The 15,559-nt window shown below is 46.1% G+C and overlaps 2 protein-coding genes across 2 annotated transcripts; both read left to right on the top strand.

Moving 5' to 3' along the window:
- Positions 1-4,646: 4,646 nt before the first annotated feature.
- Positions 4,647-8,287, top strand: LOC108547894 (basic proline-rich protein). Its single transcript, XM_017900604.1, has 4 exons — positions 4,647-4,712; positions 4,968-5,110; positions 5,230-5,352; positions 5,473-8,287. Exons 1-4 carry the CDS (start codon positions 4,647-4,649, stop codon positions 8,285-8,287), a joined length of 3,147 nt encoding a protein of 1,048 aa, XP_017756093.1.
- Positions 8,288-9,613: 1,326 nt separating this feature from the next.
- On the top strand, positions 9,614-14,828 carry LOC108547964 (uncharacterized). Its single transcript, XM_017900704.1, has 5 exons — positions 9,614-9,760; positions 11,383-11,774; positions 12,439-12,837; positions 12,965-13,366; positions 14,342-14,828. The coding sequence occupies exons 1-5, from the start codon at positions 9,614-9,616 to the stop codon at positions 14,826-14,828; spliced, it is 1,827 nt and encodes a 608-aa protein (XP_017756193.1).
- Positions 14,829-15,559: the final 731 nt, after the last annotated feature.

Here is a 15,559-nt window from a genome sequence, read left to right as displayed (position 1 = left end):
TAACTCAATTTCTAATTTACTCATCCGCCAATAGGTCGTAAATATTTTTCTCAAATTCCACGTTCTACATAAACGACTACGTACATCTACCATATTTGGAAAATCGGAACAAAATTGATATTTCCTGTCAATGAGGAATGAGAAAATATGTTCTCCATATTTCACCGAATATTACATTCCTGAGGGAATAACCAGAAAATAACTATGTCACATATTTTCATTTTCAACCTGTTCAAAATTCCGAATACCGATTCCCCTTATTAACATTCCATTAAGTTGCATAATTTTTTTGAACGTGTACACTGTAATTCTATTCATCACTTTCTTAATTTACATGCAAAATTATGCATTTTGAAACCGAATTAATAGATCAACTAGAATTTTTTGAAACAGTGTCACGCGCTTTCTTCCTCCCAACCACGGTGTGGATATAATTCCGGTATCTCGCGTATAAGTCCCTGCAGGAGGCCCAAGAGGAAAAGTAGTTTCGTACATGTCCAAGAAATTCAATCACAGAAGTTTGAGACGCGGAGAAGAAAGGCTCGGTTGTCCCACGGTGCGCGAAGGAAACGTTTTCGCTCATTTTCCTGCACGGGGTCGCGCAACGAAATCACCTGTCGCAGAATGTCATTTGCATCCGCGTATGAACGTTATCCCGCGGCGGAGCGGAGAGCCGGCGATTTCTTGCCGGTACAAACGGTACAGGACCGATCTTTGTTATGGTAATTAGTAAAAGTACGCGAACCTTTTGTCGTACCGAGGCCGACAATAGTCCTATCATTTTTTCGCCGCATTCCTCCCCGGCTTTACCACGGTTACACGCGTTATTGCGTGGGTGGAGGGGTACAGCAGCGGATTGTGTCGCACGCGCTGCAAACTTTCTCTGGCTACGTGCTTCTTTTCGCGCATCGCGACGCGTGACACTGGCCTGCCCTGTTTAATTCATCGGCACGAGCCACGAGAAACCCGCCGCGTGGTTTGCAAATGGGCGAGGAAAATTTGCATACTCGCGAGATCATTTTATTATTCCATATTTTTTTCTCCTCTTCTTCCCGAGGAAGATCGAGGTGGAGCATCGAATGGAGGAGGAATTGCAAATGATCGAATGCATTTGGAATCGCGATTGAATTATTGCTCGAGTGTGGGCAGCAGTTTGAGAAACGAAGCACGTGTTTCGTGAGGCGGAGAATATTAAATTAGTACCTGAAGTTTGCTCAGGTTTGAGTAACGAGGAATCGAATCCATTTGGATTCACGATCGAGAGGATTTTGAGAAACGAAGCAGGTGTTTCTAGATCTCGAATTTCTTGATATCGAATTGCAGACTGATGCCTGAGTCTATCTGAATTCGCGATTGAGAGATAGTTGATGGAATAAATATCGTTCGCTTATCTGGTACCTGAATCTTCTCGGTGTCAGACCAAGAATAATCTTTGGAACTTGGGAACACGATTGGAACTTCGCTAGAGGGCGAAAGGAATTCCGAGGAGCGCGTGTTCGAAGAAACAAATACCGAATACTAGACTGGTAACTGAATCTTCCTGGATCTCGAATGATAAATAATTTTATGTACTTGGAATCACGATTGGAGCATCGATCGAATGCGAACGGAATAGCGAAGTATCCAGCTTATGCAATAGAAACCAAATACGAAAACTGGCAGCTGAAACTTTCAGTTTCAAACGATAAACCTGCTTAATTCCGAATGGGAATAATATTCGAAGGGGCAAGGAACTTAAAAGAGGCGTGGAAGAAAAATGTTGAGGACACGTCGAACAAAGAGACGTCCCGCGAACCTTCGTGGCTATAAATTAAAACTGTCTAAAAGAATAATTTGCTACCTTCTGTTTCAATAATCTTGAAAATTTATGCATACTCGTTTATTTGTCAAACGAGGCACTTAGGTAATGTGCCACGGCGTCTTCTAATCGTGTAGAGACACGACCGATAATAACAGAGCCTGACGTAACAGTTATTACCTTTCCTCGGCGTGAAACGATACTTGGTTGCTCGTTAAAACGATATATGCTAGAAACTTCCTATCATTTAATGCTTTCACCCCTACTGGAAACGCGATTTTCATTCAACCGAGCGATAAAGCTGCCGTAAAACGTCATACGCGTTATCACGTGTATCAATTCGTTTAACGGCAGGTGAATTGAAAAGTAACGTGGTGTCGCGCAAAAGCGAAGCTAAAACCGTGTTAACGCGGTTAATTTATGCCCGTTCCACTTGCCGAGTCGTTTAGTCCCCTTTTTCTTTTCACGCTGAAAATGATTTTCCTCTTACTCGTCACCATTTTAGCGAGTTACGACAAAAGCCTGATGGATGCGCCTAGACGTTTCTTTCTTCGTCTAATAAGCACCAGCATTAGCGACGCGAGAGGCAAGGATAATTAGAAAGCTGTATCCCCGAAGACGTTGCTCGCACTTTATTAGTACCAAAGACGCGTCTCCACTGTTATGTAACGCGCTATTTTTCCACCAATCGGGGTTCACCTAACCGATCATCTTGAGACCAGGGGTCGTCAGAAAGAGTCGAGTCGACCGAGGTTAAATCAATCGATAATAATACGATAAGAGGATGCTCGATCCGTGGAAAATTCGAAGCAATATTTCCGGAAAAACTGCGAGTGTCGAATGATGTCACGGATTTTATTTTGCAACGTTTCGAATCTCGACCAACTTGGAAAATTCGAAAATACGTAGACACTAAGAGACATTGATGAAATGTGGACACTGAAGAGGTAATAGGCGAAATATAATTACTGGAGATCATGGTACCAAAGGGGTACTTATTTAATTAGGATACCGAAGAGATTTCAAAGGTTACCACTGGTATGCAAACTCTGCCTCGAAGGATTAAAGAACCAGAATTACCAAAGAGGTATCGAAGACTCTGGAAAGTAGGATACCAAGAAGGTTATAATGGTACCACTGATACCTACTAGGAATTTGAATTTTTGGAGTTGATGAAATACAAATATCGAAGATAGGTATCAAAATATGGTAGCTACGCGTCTCAAAGGTACCACTGCCCTGCGAATTTTGTTCCGAGAGTCTCTGGTCTACACGAATAAAGAGTCAAGTAACCCGAAGCAATTGTAACCAGTTCTCTCTGTTACGACACAATTTTGCACCTCGAACATCGCGAACTGCTGACCCATAGACAACTGTTGTCACATTGGTTTCTCATTAGAACCGTCGACCTCTCTTCCGAGCGTATAATTTGCAGCTTTCTCTAGGTGCAAATAAAACGTTGATGAGACTGCCAAGATGCGGTTAATTGTTTGCACTATTCGCGCGAATATCTTATAAAACTTCGAGTAATTAATCATAGAGCGTCTTCTGTTCGTAACATAATTACTTCTGCGCGTTAGACGTTTCCTAACGTTAATGAATGTAACGTTATAAATCAGAACGTTAGCTGGCTGCTGTCTTAATGAACAACAACAAAATTGTTCGTAGTGCTCCCTGAGTAAAATTGGCTGTCATAAGCGATGGCATGATAACCTTATGGCATACTCGATATAAACGGTTTTGTTCCAACTAAACGTTTCCTATCTGTTACCTCTTTTACATAATAACAGTATTGTACGAAGCTTCCTCAGTCACGGATACCCTCTAGAGGTTAAGAAACCTCGATTTCGCAACCTACAGCAGAAGGATTCTGATTACAAAGGCAACTTCGATACTGAAAATTTGCAATATACACGAAATATCAGGAAAATATCGAATAGGGAAGACAGACTATGGTCGATACTTTAATAACTCGAGAATAATCCTAATCTAAATTAAAGCTCTTTTTGGAAATAATTGGAAACCTCGTGGAAATCTGCCTCGAAGTCAAGGATTCGCTGATTAGCGAGAAGACTGAAAGGAAAACGTGAGATCTGTAAATTTCTCAAGAATCGGTAACCTTGCGATCTGTATCGGTTGTTCCGCAAATCGAGTCGTCGTGACACCACTTATACATCAGAATCCTTTCACATACTGGCGAAAGACACCGGAGGAGGTTCTCTCCATATAGCCCGCGTGATTCTCCTATATAAATTATGTGCCTAAAGGTCACTGGACGTTTCTTCGAGCCAGAACCATCATTCGTAGCAGCGTATACGATGTCGCAAACGGATAAGTTGGTCTTAATTTCTGGGCAACGAGACTTCCCTCGCATCAGCTTCGTCTGATTTATGACGCTAGTTCTGTCGGCGAAAGATAATTGCGTTCGATGGTTGCGTCGTGCAGTCCGTTCGTTCGGCGAAGTCGAATGAAACGTCATTTGCTTAAAAAGAGGGAATATGTACACGTACAATGTACAGGATACGGCGATAAATACTCTTCGACGATGTTAAGTCCCGCGTGGGATATTAATTGTATTGTATCGAATGTACCGGATAAATATGCACGGATTCAACGTGGAACTAATTAGCGACAGGAAGGAGATAAAAGTCGCGACACGGGTAAACGCGATGGACGGAGATGCACGTGTGAAGCGTAACGCGTGGTAGTACGCCGAGTTACGATGTAGAAGGCATGGCGGTTCGATGAAAGATATTGGCAAGTATTATATTCGCGGGGACGATTCGGCGTAGTATCGGCAAAAAGCTCCAAGTGACACGGGTTTACAAGATAAAGCGTGTAGCGATCAATGAATGTACCATACGCCGCGTCCAACACGGATGAACCTTTCACGACCATTGGTGTATCATACAAGGTGCCTCGTAGCGAAGACAGGTTATGTAAGTTCTTAGCCGAGGCGTGAGATAATCCCACGGAGACGATCTTCGGTACGTTATAACCGATTACGTGGCGATCCGTGACCTAATATATTTCGAATCCATTGGGTTTAGTAGTCGAGGTCATTGTGGCATATTTGCCTTTCCGAATGAAAGCTATGTGGATATGTAATGGGAAAATGTTTGGTTTGTAGAGGAGGTAATAACGAGATCCATTTTTTCTTTTTGTCCAGCGAATCTTGTGGATTGCCACGATAGTGGCAGCGCTCTCCACACACCATGCGCAAGCATCGAGTGAGAAGAGCAAAAGAGCCATAGCGAGCAATGGAGGCTACGTCTATGAGCCGCCAAATGAGATATTTACTCCATCACCGCGGTAAGAATCGATGAAAGCGTCGTAGTCGAAAAGATGCGAGACTATTTCCGCTATTACTCTAATACGCATAAAACTAATTTCGAATACAGTCATTGGTCATAAACACATCTTCTCTGCAGACCACCTTCAGGGTATCATTACTCACCACCCGATAGAGAGTTTACGTTACCAACCTTTCGACCATCGTATGAGACGACAACCACAAGACGAAGCGTAACGACTCCACAAATATATACAACGGGGTAGGACTAGATCAAAAATTGAAATAACCATACCGTTGAATATACTCTGTTGTTATTTCAACGAAAGTATAACGAAACATCGCGATTAAAATGATTAATCGTAAACATATTTTCTCGCAGATCGCATCGAACACCGCCGAGACCAACGATAGTAACTTCGCCACCAGGGACTCCAGGATATAATTATCCAACGCCTGATAAGCCATTCACGTTACCAACTCCGCAAACACAACCCCCTGGTTATACTTATCCATCGGAGCCAACCAGGCCACCATACGTACCACCTACTTCGTATACGCCAAGACCACCACCGCAAACTTACCCACCATCAAGACCTCCCTCACCACCACCGTATGTACCACCGAAGACAACAGCGCCACCACCACCTTACTCACCGCCAAGACCACCGACGTCACCGCCATATGTACCGCCAACTCGACCACCAAGACCTCCTCCAACGGGTTATACATATCCATCTCCGCCACATCCGCACACATTCCCTCCATACGAACCGACAAAAACACCACCACCTAGACCTCCGACTCCACCACCATATGTACCACCATCTCATCCGCCTAGACCTCCGACACCACCCCCGTATGTACCTCCTTCTCCACCACCAAAACCTCCAACACCACCGCCATACGTGCCTCCATCTCATCCACCACGACCTCCGACACCACCACCAACCAGACCAACTGGGTATACGTATACAGCACCACCATTTCCACCTACACTGCCTCCATATGTGCCACCAAAGACACCATCTCCTCCACCCAGACCTCCAAGTCCACCACCATATGTGCCTCCTTCTCCACCACCAAAACCTCCGACACCACCGCCATACGTACCTCCATCTCGTCCACCACGACCTCCGACACCACCACCAACCAGACCAACTGGGTATACGTATACAGCACCACCGTTCCCACCTACATTGCCTCCATATGTGCCACCAAAAACACCACCATCTCCACCACCAAGACCACCAACGCCACCGCCATATATACCTCCTTCTCATCCTCCAAGACCTCCTTCCCCACCTCCAAGACCACCAACGCCGCCACCGTATGTACCTCCATCTCCACCGCATACAACACCCGGTGGTTACACATATCCAACACCAACGCACCCACCTCCACCATATTTCCCTCCGTCACCACCGCAACCACCAAGAACGCCACATCCGCCAGGACCTCCGACTCGACCACCGTATCTACCTCCATCTCCTCCACAGCCACATACACGTCCACCATACGTGCCACCTCCGACACCACAACCACCGAAAACACCAGCACCGCCGAGTCCTTATCCACCGCATCCCCCGCAAACTCCAAGACCGCCTACCCCACCACGACCATCGGTGACACCTCCGCATCGACCACCTACTCCATACCTTCCTCCTGCGCCACCTTCACCACCGAGGCCACCAGGTCCACCACCATACGTACCACCTTCTCCACCTTCGCCACCAAGACCGCCAAGTCCGCCACCATATTTCCCACCTTCACCACCTTCGCCACCAAGGCCACCAAGTCCGCCACCATATGTCCCACCCTCTCCACCTTCGCCACCAAGACCACCAGGTCCGCCACCATATGTCCCACCCTCTCCACCTTCGCCACCAAGACCACCAGGTCCACCACCGTATGTACCACCTTCTCCACCTTCACCACCTAGACCACCAAGTCCGCCACCATATTTCCCACCCTCTCCACCTTCACCACCAAGACCACCGGGTCCTCCACCATACGTACCACCTTCTCCACCTGCACCACCAAGACCCCCAAGTCCACCACCATACGTGCCACCTTCTCCACCTTCGCCACCAAGGCCTCCAAGTCCGCCACCATACGTGCCACCTTCTCCACCTTCGCCACCAAGGCCTCCAGGTCCGCCACCATACGTGCCTCCTTCTCCACCTTCGCCACCAAGGCCTCCAGGTCCGCCACCATACGTGCCTCCTTCTCCACCTTCGCCACCAAGGCCTCCAGGTCCGCCACCATACGTGCCACCTTCTCCACCTTCGCCACCAAGGCCTCCAGGTCCGCCACCATACGTGCCTCCTTCTCCACCTTCGCCACCAAGGCCTCCAGGTCCGCCACCATACGTGCCTCCTTCTCCACCTTCGCCACCAAGGCCTCCAGGTCCGCCACCATACGTGCCACCTTCTCCACCTTCGCCACCAAGACCTCCAGGTCCGCCACCATACGTGCCACCTTCTCCACCTTCACCACCAAGGCCACCAAGCCCGCCTTCTCCACCTTCACCCCCAAGGCCACCAAGCCCACCCTCACCTCCAGGTTATCTGCCTCCTCCACCAGATCACCATCGAAAAACACCACCACCTCCACCACCACCCCCACCTACACATCCGACACCAACTCCTTTCACGAGACCATCGACGCAAGGCAACTCGTATTTACCTCCTGACCTTTCAACGAAATATACCCCCGGATATCCTACGCATTCCACGGTGACCCCGGGATATCCTACGCATTCCACGGTAACCCCGGGATATCCTACGCATTCCACGGTAACCCATGGATATCCTACGCCTTCCACGCTAACTCCCAGATATCCTACACCTTCTACGATAACCACTCATTCATATACCCCTTCCACCGGCCGACACACGACGTCGACAACCCCGTATAGACCAGATACGTCTATTACTCCGCATTACACGGTGCCGAGTACGCGACCTCCGCCATATCTTCCACCCTCTACGACCCCTCCGCCACGCGTCACGGTGACGCCACCGCCACCACCCACTCCGATCTACACCCTCGTGCCCACGTCGACCATTTACACTCCACCACCGACCGGTGATCCCGCGCCTCCACCTACTCTACCACCGACCACGAAGAGGCCCATCGGTTACTTCTACGCCGTGCCGGAGAATCCGCTCGAGTTGCCACCTTTCGTCCGATGAGGCGGCACAGTCTAGTTGAACTGACAATCGCAAACTATTTCTTTGCTCTTTCTTTGTAATTTTTATATGTATAGTACACGAAGCTATTTATGGATCACCATAGGAGACGATAAGCAATCGGTAATCGAGAATGGAAATTTTGAGAGTGATGGGGCAACCGGGGACTCGCCGGTTGCTCGTATCACGTGCGTGTATTTAGAACTGTAACTGTCATAAATGTAACAAATGTCACGATCGAACTCGCGTCGCGAAATAATCATAGAAGCACAATGGAAAACCGACGACGCCGCGTTGCGTTCGTGCGAGATCGATGATAAATCGAATATGAAAATGAAGAACCGGATGCACGGAGACCTCTGTGCACCTGTCACACGCATACGATAGAAGAAATAAAATTTGTATAAAAAGTAGCTGTAACACCGTGTTTTATTTCTGCCTGACAGTTAGACGTTCAAGTCGACCGTGGCAAACGAGATAATAATTTCTGATCACACGTTTGATCTTTCGCACTCGACGTTCACCGAAGATCGAAAACGACCTGACACCTAATTCGCCAGAGGGTACGCGGATTCACCTTTTCGCCTACGACGTCCTTTTCCCTCGTGAATATTAACTATTAACTACTCGAATAGTCCAAAGATATTTAACGCGAGTTAAGCAGAAAATATTTGATCATCGTGATCGATCGAAAATCCTTTCGCGCCGTCTCGATCATTATCACGGTGACACTCCTTCCGCGCGACAGGACCACGATAACGGCTCGTTCTCTTCGCCATTCGGTACAACACGATGACATTGACATTCTCTTCGAGTATCGTGCAATAATATTCGACTCGAGTCTGGTTGCGCGGTAAGTAGTCCATAACCTATCTCCTACTACCATAACGAGCCTCCCCCACGAACAAAGGAATTTTCTACGTTCATGATAGAATCCAACCAGTGAAAACTCCGTTGCGAGAAATGAGTGCTCGTTAGTTCTATATGGAGCTTCGAAAGAATACCGTCTCGTGTTCTTGCGACACAGGGCTTATAAAATCTGTCGTCTTCTGAGTCCAGACAGATTATCATTGATCTTGATCGACATCTTTGTCGATGATAGACTCGGTTACCGCGAGTCGTGACTATTTTAATCGCCTTACTGACGTCTCTTTCGACTCTTGGCTATATTAGATTATCTATATTCGTCCCTTTATATTTTTTCCAATATCGACAAAGACTCCAGTGATCCTCAAGTGTGTCAAAGTTGAATCGACTCGTCCTGAGGATGCCATATGGCGTCAACGAGTAATCGTACGGAATAAAAGCCGAAAGATTCGAGGAAAGGACATGCTCGAAACGGGAAGAAGGACCGTGATTAGTACCTCTCAGCTTGGACTCTATTCCGATCACGGCGATCGATATCACAGAAGTCGATACAGTTCCATCACGAGGAAACTTGCGATCGGAGTTATGGTGGTAGTGACAGTGATACTGGTAAGTACGGAGACACGATTATTTTGCTTCGTTTTTGAAAGGAAAGTTGCGCTCTGGATCCTTCTGACGGAAGGACGCCTCGTCGCACAGATTTAAACGCTTATTTACTTACAAATCGCGTCATTTACTTCTTATAAAACCAGTTTCTAGCTTTACGCGTTCTCGTTATAAAAATCCTCGTTACAGAATTTCTCGACCGATTCCGTTTCTCCATCCGCCAAGTTCAACGACTCCGCCTTCGTGATCACGGAACATCGCGTATCGATCATTAACAGTGCATTACGACGCACCTGCAACAAACGTTACGTGCAACTGCTCGCACGATAAATTTTTAACGAGATCCAAACCACGCGAATATTTCCGTAACTAATGTTTCTCGCGATGAATATTCATGTCCCGAATCGGTTCAATCGCGGCGGCCGAAGATGATTTCTAATTCCTAGAAAGCTAATTTTCATATCCTCGAAAGGCCCATGCGATAAGGTCGGCGTGATAAGCAATACGAAAGCTGAAACTGGTTTGGAATTAAATCGAGCGCCAATTAAACGGTCGAGGAGAAAGACCAGGCGTTTTGGTTGCTCGCGATGACAAAAGTTTCGTTAAGAGACGAGTTTTTATCCTTAATGAGGCGCCATTGTGGAGAACAATGGGCGCAATTACATCTCGCCAGTTTTCTCCCATGATTAATGCAACAGGCACGGTAGCGATGTTAAAAATCACAATTTCACCGCGAATCTCGGGGCGGAGGATTCGCATGCATGGGGAACCAAGCGTCGCGTAGGAGATTTCTGCGTGCTTCACATATAGGGCGTTAACTGTGTTTTGACACGAATTAAAAGATGCACTCGCGGGAACGCGTCTCCTGAGGCTTAATGAATGAACGAAATTGGAGGAGAAATGGTTCCGCCGCTCGCCAACCGATTCCACTGGAGTTTATTACAGAAAATATTAGGTTCGCCAGTGAGTGCAGTCTGATTTTTGCAATAGATAGTACTTTCTCGTTCCTCTAAATACACCGGTGTTTTCAATTATTTAGAAGATTAGAATTATATAGCTACTTTTAAAGTGGTAGAGAGGTATAGATCACGATTCGATGAAACTTTCTTCTATTTCGAAAATATTACTAGTATTTTATAGCAAAAGTACCGATATTATTTTTGACTAAACTAATGGTGCTATACCACAGGGATGATATCAGGGCAATTGAAATCCATACATCTGACATAATAGGGCAAGTTACGTTGGCACTCTCTCCTCGTCTTGTGCTGAATTATGCTAATTAACACTGATTCTATGTCTAGGTCACTGTTTTATCGTTCTACTCGACATAACTCTACCTGTAGATGTGACACACCTATTCCATGTAAAACTTCAGCTAGAAGCCTGACTAATAATTCAGAGACTGCTCGATGCTTCGATATTTTACACAATGGGGGGGCATTTGAAATTTTTTCGCGCTCGTCCACGTGCTCACGAGTCGACCTCTGCTATGATCAATCGTACCCAACATTCATCCTATCTAGATACGGTCAAACTCTGCTTTCGAATAATCGTTACGCTAAAAGAAATCCAGCATCCTTTCTAATTCTTCTGATAAATTTTCCTCCGTTTCTCTGACACAGGTTGGAATATTTCTCTACGACTTCGCATCCGCCTCGTCGGTGAACAGTAAATTAAATCAGGAAACGAAGCACATGTACATCCTGCAAAATGCTCTTAAGAAACCGTCGAACTTAACGAAAAAGTCGTTGAACAGTACCGTTTCGCCGGAAGTGAATAGAACGAGCTCCATTTACATTCAAGACCGCTTAGACAATGATAACTATGGGAATCCGTTCCTGTACGACGACACCGGTGCTCAGAAGGTAACCGATGCCGAGCTCAGGTCGCAGAACCTGGATAACTTCAAGCTGAGGAAGAGAGTGCTGAAATCGGTGGAAAGCAAGGTGGACGAGGCAGCTGAAGGGAAACAGCTGTTCGACAATCATGCAATTGTTTATCGCGTGAGACACAGGTAAACCATCGTTTGCCTTATTTCTGCACGAGATGGTATCGCGTCTCTTTTATAACGCGACGATGTAAAACGAGAGATCCGATTCGATTCCACGAGTCATTAGCGTGATAGGAGAGATGATTTACGACTCGTTTTATTTCGATCCTCGAGCCCCGAGATTTTCATGCGTGACAAGCTCGATGAAGGAAAATCGCGTATTTAATATCCAGTTGCGCAAGGTTTGCGAAATAGCTGGCCGTTTTTCAACGCCCACCGATTAATTATATTCGTCACATTTTTCCTTCGTTAAAGCACTTAATACCCGGCACACGCGTTTCTGGCTCGCGTTTCATGGAAATTTACGCGAGCTTATTATCTCAGCTCCATTATATCTGTGTACCGTGCTCGTTGCTCGTGCCTGCAGCCAGTAAAAAATCAACGTTGCAGCCCACGGTATGCAAATGCTCGAGAAACACTTTCTACTCTTCGGCAACGCTTCTTTCGACTCGAACGTGGCTCTATTATCGCCCGTTTGTTCTTGACGCGTATCGCGAAGATACGAGAAAAGCAATTAGGGATAGTTTAATTTCCATTTCGTTTCCCTTTTAAGGTCTCTCCGAACGAAATAGGGAAATTAATTGTTCGCGATTCGCGTTTAAAATGACTTTAAAATGCGAATGAACAGGCACAAGTACCCGGAATCGGAGGAAGACGAGAGTTCCGAGGAAAGTCGACCGACACCTTTCCACTGGGAGCTGAAAACGCCGCAGCCGACCTCGTTCAAACGCCCGAGGTACCCTCAGCTGACCCAGTACCGGTATCCACACGCGTCCAGAAATATCCAGGACATCATTAAATACCTGACGAGCGACGCTGACCTACCCAACAGAGGCATCAAGTTCACAGGCGTGTACGTGAACCCGAAGAAGTACGACCTGTACCCGGAAGCCGGAGAGATGATGTCCAATAGCGACCGATCTGAAGAGGAAGAAGGTTCTCCCTATCAGCTGAACGAGGACCCGTTTTATAGGTACAAACCGAAACACCCAGCTGACGTGAACCTGTTGGCCACGTCCAATGTCAGGTCAGTATATGTAAAATTTAATTGAAAATCTAAGCTTTGAACATTCGAAGATTCTGAGGCTATTTCATTTACTTGACATCGGATCTGAATTGTGACAGAGTATAGTATTCCTGATTCGATTTTCCAGATTTTCACCGACAGGTCTTCACAGATACAATTACGACGCCTATGGACGACCATCGAGTTATTATAAACCGACCTCGATGGAGTCCATGTACGAGAACCCGATGTCTTACCCGAGTAATTACGGGAAAAAGCGGAAGCCGCAGCCATTCAGCGTCATGTTGGACATTTACCCCATTACTGACATCGTGGAGCAGAATAAAAAGGGGAATAGACCGAAACAGGTGCCTATGGATGATTACGAGTTGAAGAGACCTCTTCAGTACAACAGAGGGCCGAAATTTTATCCTTCACCTCCTCAGTCGATGACGGGAATGCCTAACCAACCGATGACGGAGGAAGAAGAAAGACAGCAGATGATATTCCATTTGAATTTGTATCCGAGAAAGAAGAACAAAATGAGCAGGTGAGATGGGTGGTAGGAAAACCTATAAATTATTATTTTAACACTCCAATTGGGAGATGAAGAGTTAATTCGACGCCAATGGAAGTGGAAAATGAATGAACTTCCAGTGGAATCTTTAAGATTTCGAAAATTATGAAGAAACACTATTTCGAAGGAAAAAGAATTCTTCTGTTTTATTTATGGTAATTAAGTTTGTAAGTCTTTTGGTCTATCAGAAATTCGATAATTATTCGTGCAAAAGGAACGAATGGTATTTCTAACTATATAAATCGAATTCGATTTCAACGAATGGTTTAAGACGAGACGCGAAGGACATTTGCAGGCGTTTGAAGTGGACGAGTGCATAGAATTTCCCTGTATGCAAATTTCTAACCCACGCCGTGCACATTTCTCTATCGAGGACTCCCTTACGTTCGATTACGTAAAGATCGAGGATCGCTTTCGCGAGCGCCGCTAGATTTATTCGCCACCAGCGAAACGCGGCTTCCCTGCAGCGTATCGGTAGATCGTGGAATCGTTACAATAGCGATCGTGGCTTCGTTACACGTTAGGCTTATCCGCGGAATCGTCTGAAAGATCGGTAGTCCCGCGGAGAACTTTCACCGAACGCGTGTCGCGGATGAATGGAAAAATCGAGCGAAGACGATCGATGGCTCGTTAAGGAGGATCACGTGAAATGTCACAGGCTGAATTCGAGGCCTAAACGAGCTGTCGATTCGAGGATGGCCCCTCGTGAATTTACACGAACGATCCCGGCGAGGTTGTCTCGCGAAACGCTTAATAACGAACTTCATTGATCGTTAGCTAAAGAGGAATTCGTGTTTTCGCGATTGAAGATAAACGTAGGTATCGTCATCGTGCAATAATGAAAGTAACATTTATTCATCGACGAATTTAGATGAAAAATTATCCTCGACTTGATGGAGTCGTGGAAATAGTATGAAATAATATTCAAGGTTCGTTCCCCGATTTCAGATACGACGTCCTCCAGAGATCGGAATCCATGGCGCCAGACGAACGACGACAGTTCGTGGATAAAGTATGGTCGCCTTTGGAGACCATAGCCAAGCATTTGGCCGTGGAACAGTCGAAATTCATGGACACCGAGAAGCCTAACGACGCTGCTACCCGTTACCAGGAAACTCTCCTCGACAACAAAGACGAAGAGGCGAAACACGAAACGATCCATCCTCTGAAACAAAGTCTGGACGACGACCAGGAAGAGGCCATCACCGTTCTTTCTAACCATAAATCGAGCAACGAGGAGGATTACGCCAGCACCGAGAAATACGACTACGAAGCTCAGAGGATCGTGGCAACTACCACGGAGAGTGAATGCGACGACTGTGGCACTACCACGATTTCGAAAGTCACGAATGTCAATAAGACTAAAAGTAACGATGACTCAAAGGACATCGACACCGTCGAGGGATTCAAACAATTCAGCGACAGCGTTTCGTAAATGGGCCGAAAACGGAGGCATCCGTCTATGACAATGCGATGTAATAAATGGTAAAGAGGGCACGATTAATCGACAAGACTCTGAGGATAATGGAAACTCGTTACGACTGTTCGAACCACGCGACCATTGCATCGGCGTCTTCTGGAAATATATTATAATTTCTAATTTTATCTACGAGCGTAATCATTCGATGTTGTCTGAACTGGACAGTCATCAATCTCCTTGGGATTTCTTCGTATTCCCCATCAGATCGAATTATCTGCCGAGCTCCACCTCGCCTTGACATTTTCGTCGAGGGCGTTCGAGAGTCTCTCAAGATCTTGGCTGGTGCAATCGCGAGATATTCGTTGAACGCGATTGCCTAATAGGCCACGAGACCACGGTCTACAAAATTGGTATTCGTCGCCGCGTACACCGTCTAATGGACGGTCTCTAAAGGTGTACTATTATTTACGAGCCTCGCTATTACTCGGATATCGTGATTTAAATTCCAAAGATCATAAACTGTTGCTCCTCCATCGTAAACTTGCTTGCTTCAAATTTGCCCCCCGTCGACGAAGACAACCGGAGGATCAAAGAGATCGAAAACCTGTCTCGACTTTGTAAATTTGAATATCCCCGATTTAAATGTCCCTCTCTTTCGCTTCGTGGTATATGTAGAAAGAACAGAGAATTTTTCTTATAAACATAACTCAAATGTACAGTTTTTATTTCATCCTTAAATACTGCAT

This window comes from Eufriesea mexicana, unplaced genomic scaffold (genome assembly GCF_001483705.2).
Source record: "Eufriesea mexicana isolate 0111107269 unplaced genomic scaffold, ASM148370v2 scaffold1312, whole genome shotgun sequence".
Classification (NCBI taxonomy): domain Eukaryota; kingdom Metazoa; phylum Arthropoda; class Insecta; order Hymenoptera; family Apidae; genus Eufriesea; species Eufriesea mexicana.
Note: the sequence above shows the minus strand (reverse complement) of the source record. Positions and strands in the feature narration are given on the sequence as shown.

Bases quoted from the DNA above. Each gene is read 5' to 3' on its own strand.
- LOC108547894 (XM_017900604.1), top strand. From the start codon at position 4,647: ATGAATGTACCATACGCCGCGTCCAACACGGATGAACCTTTCACGACC. The intron at 4,713-4,967 runs GTGCCTCGTAGC...CTTTTTGTCCAG, and splicing joins CCATTGGTGTATCATACAAG to CGAATCTTGTGGATTGCCAC. The intron at 5,111-5,229 runs GTAAGAATCGAT...TCTTCTCTGCAG, and splicing joins ATATTTACTCCATCACCGCG to ACCACCTTCAGGGTATCATT.
- LOC108547964 (XM_017900704.1), top strand. From the start codon at position 9,614: ATGCTCGAAACGGGAAGAAGGACCGTGATTAGTACCTCTCAGCTTGGA. The intron at 9,761-11,382 runs GTAAGTACGGAG...TCTCTGACACAG, and splicing joins TGGTAGTGACAGTGATACTG to GTTGGAATATTTCTCTACGA. The intron at 12,838-12,964 runs GTCAGTATATGT...TCGATTTTCCAG, and splicing joins TTGGCCACGTCCAATGTCAG to ATTTTCACCGACAGGTCTTC.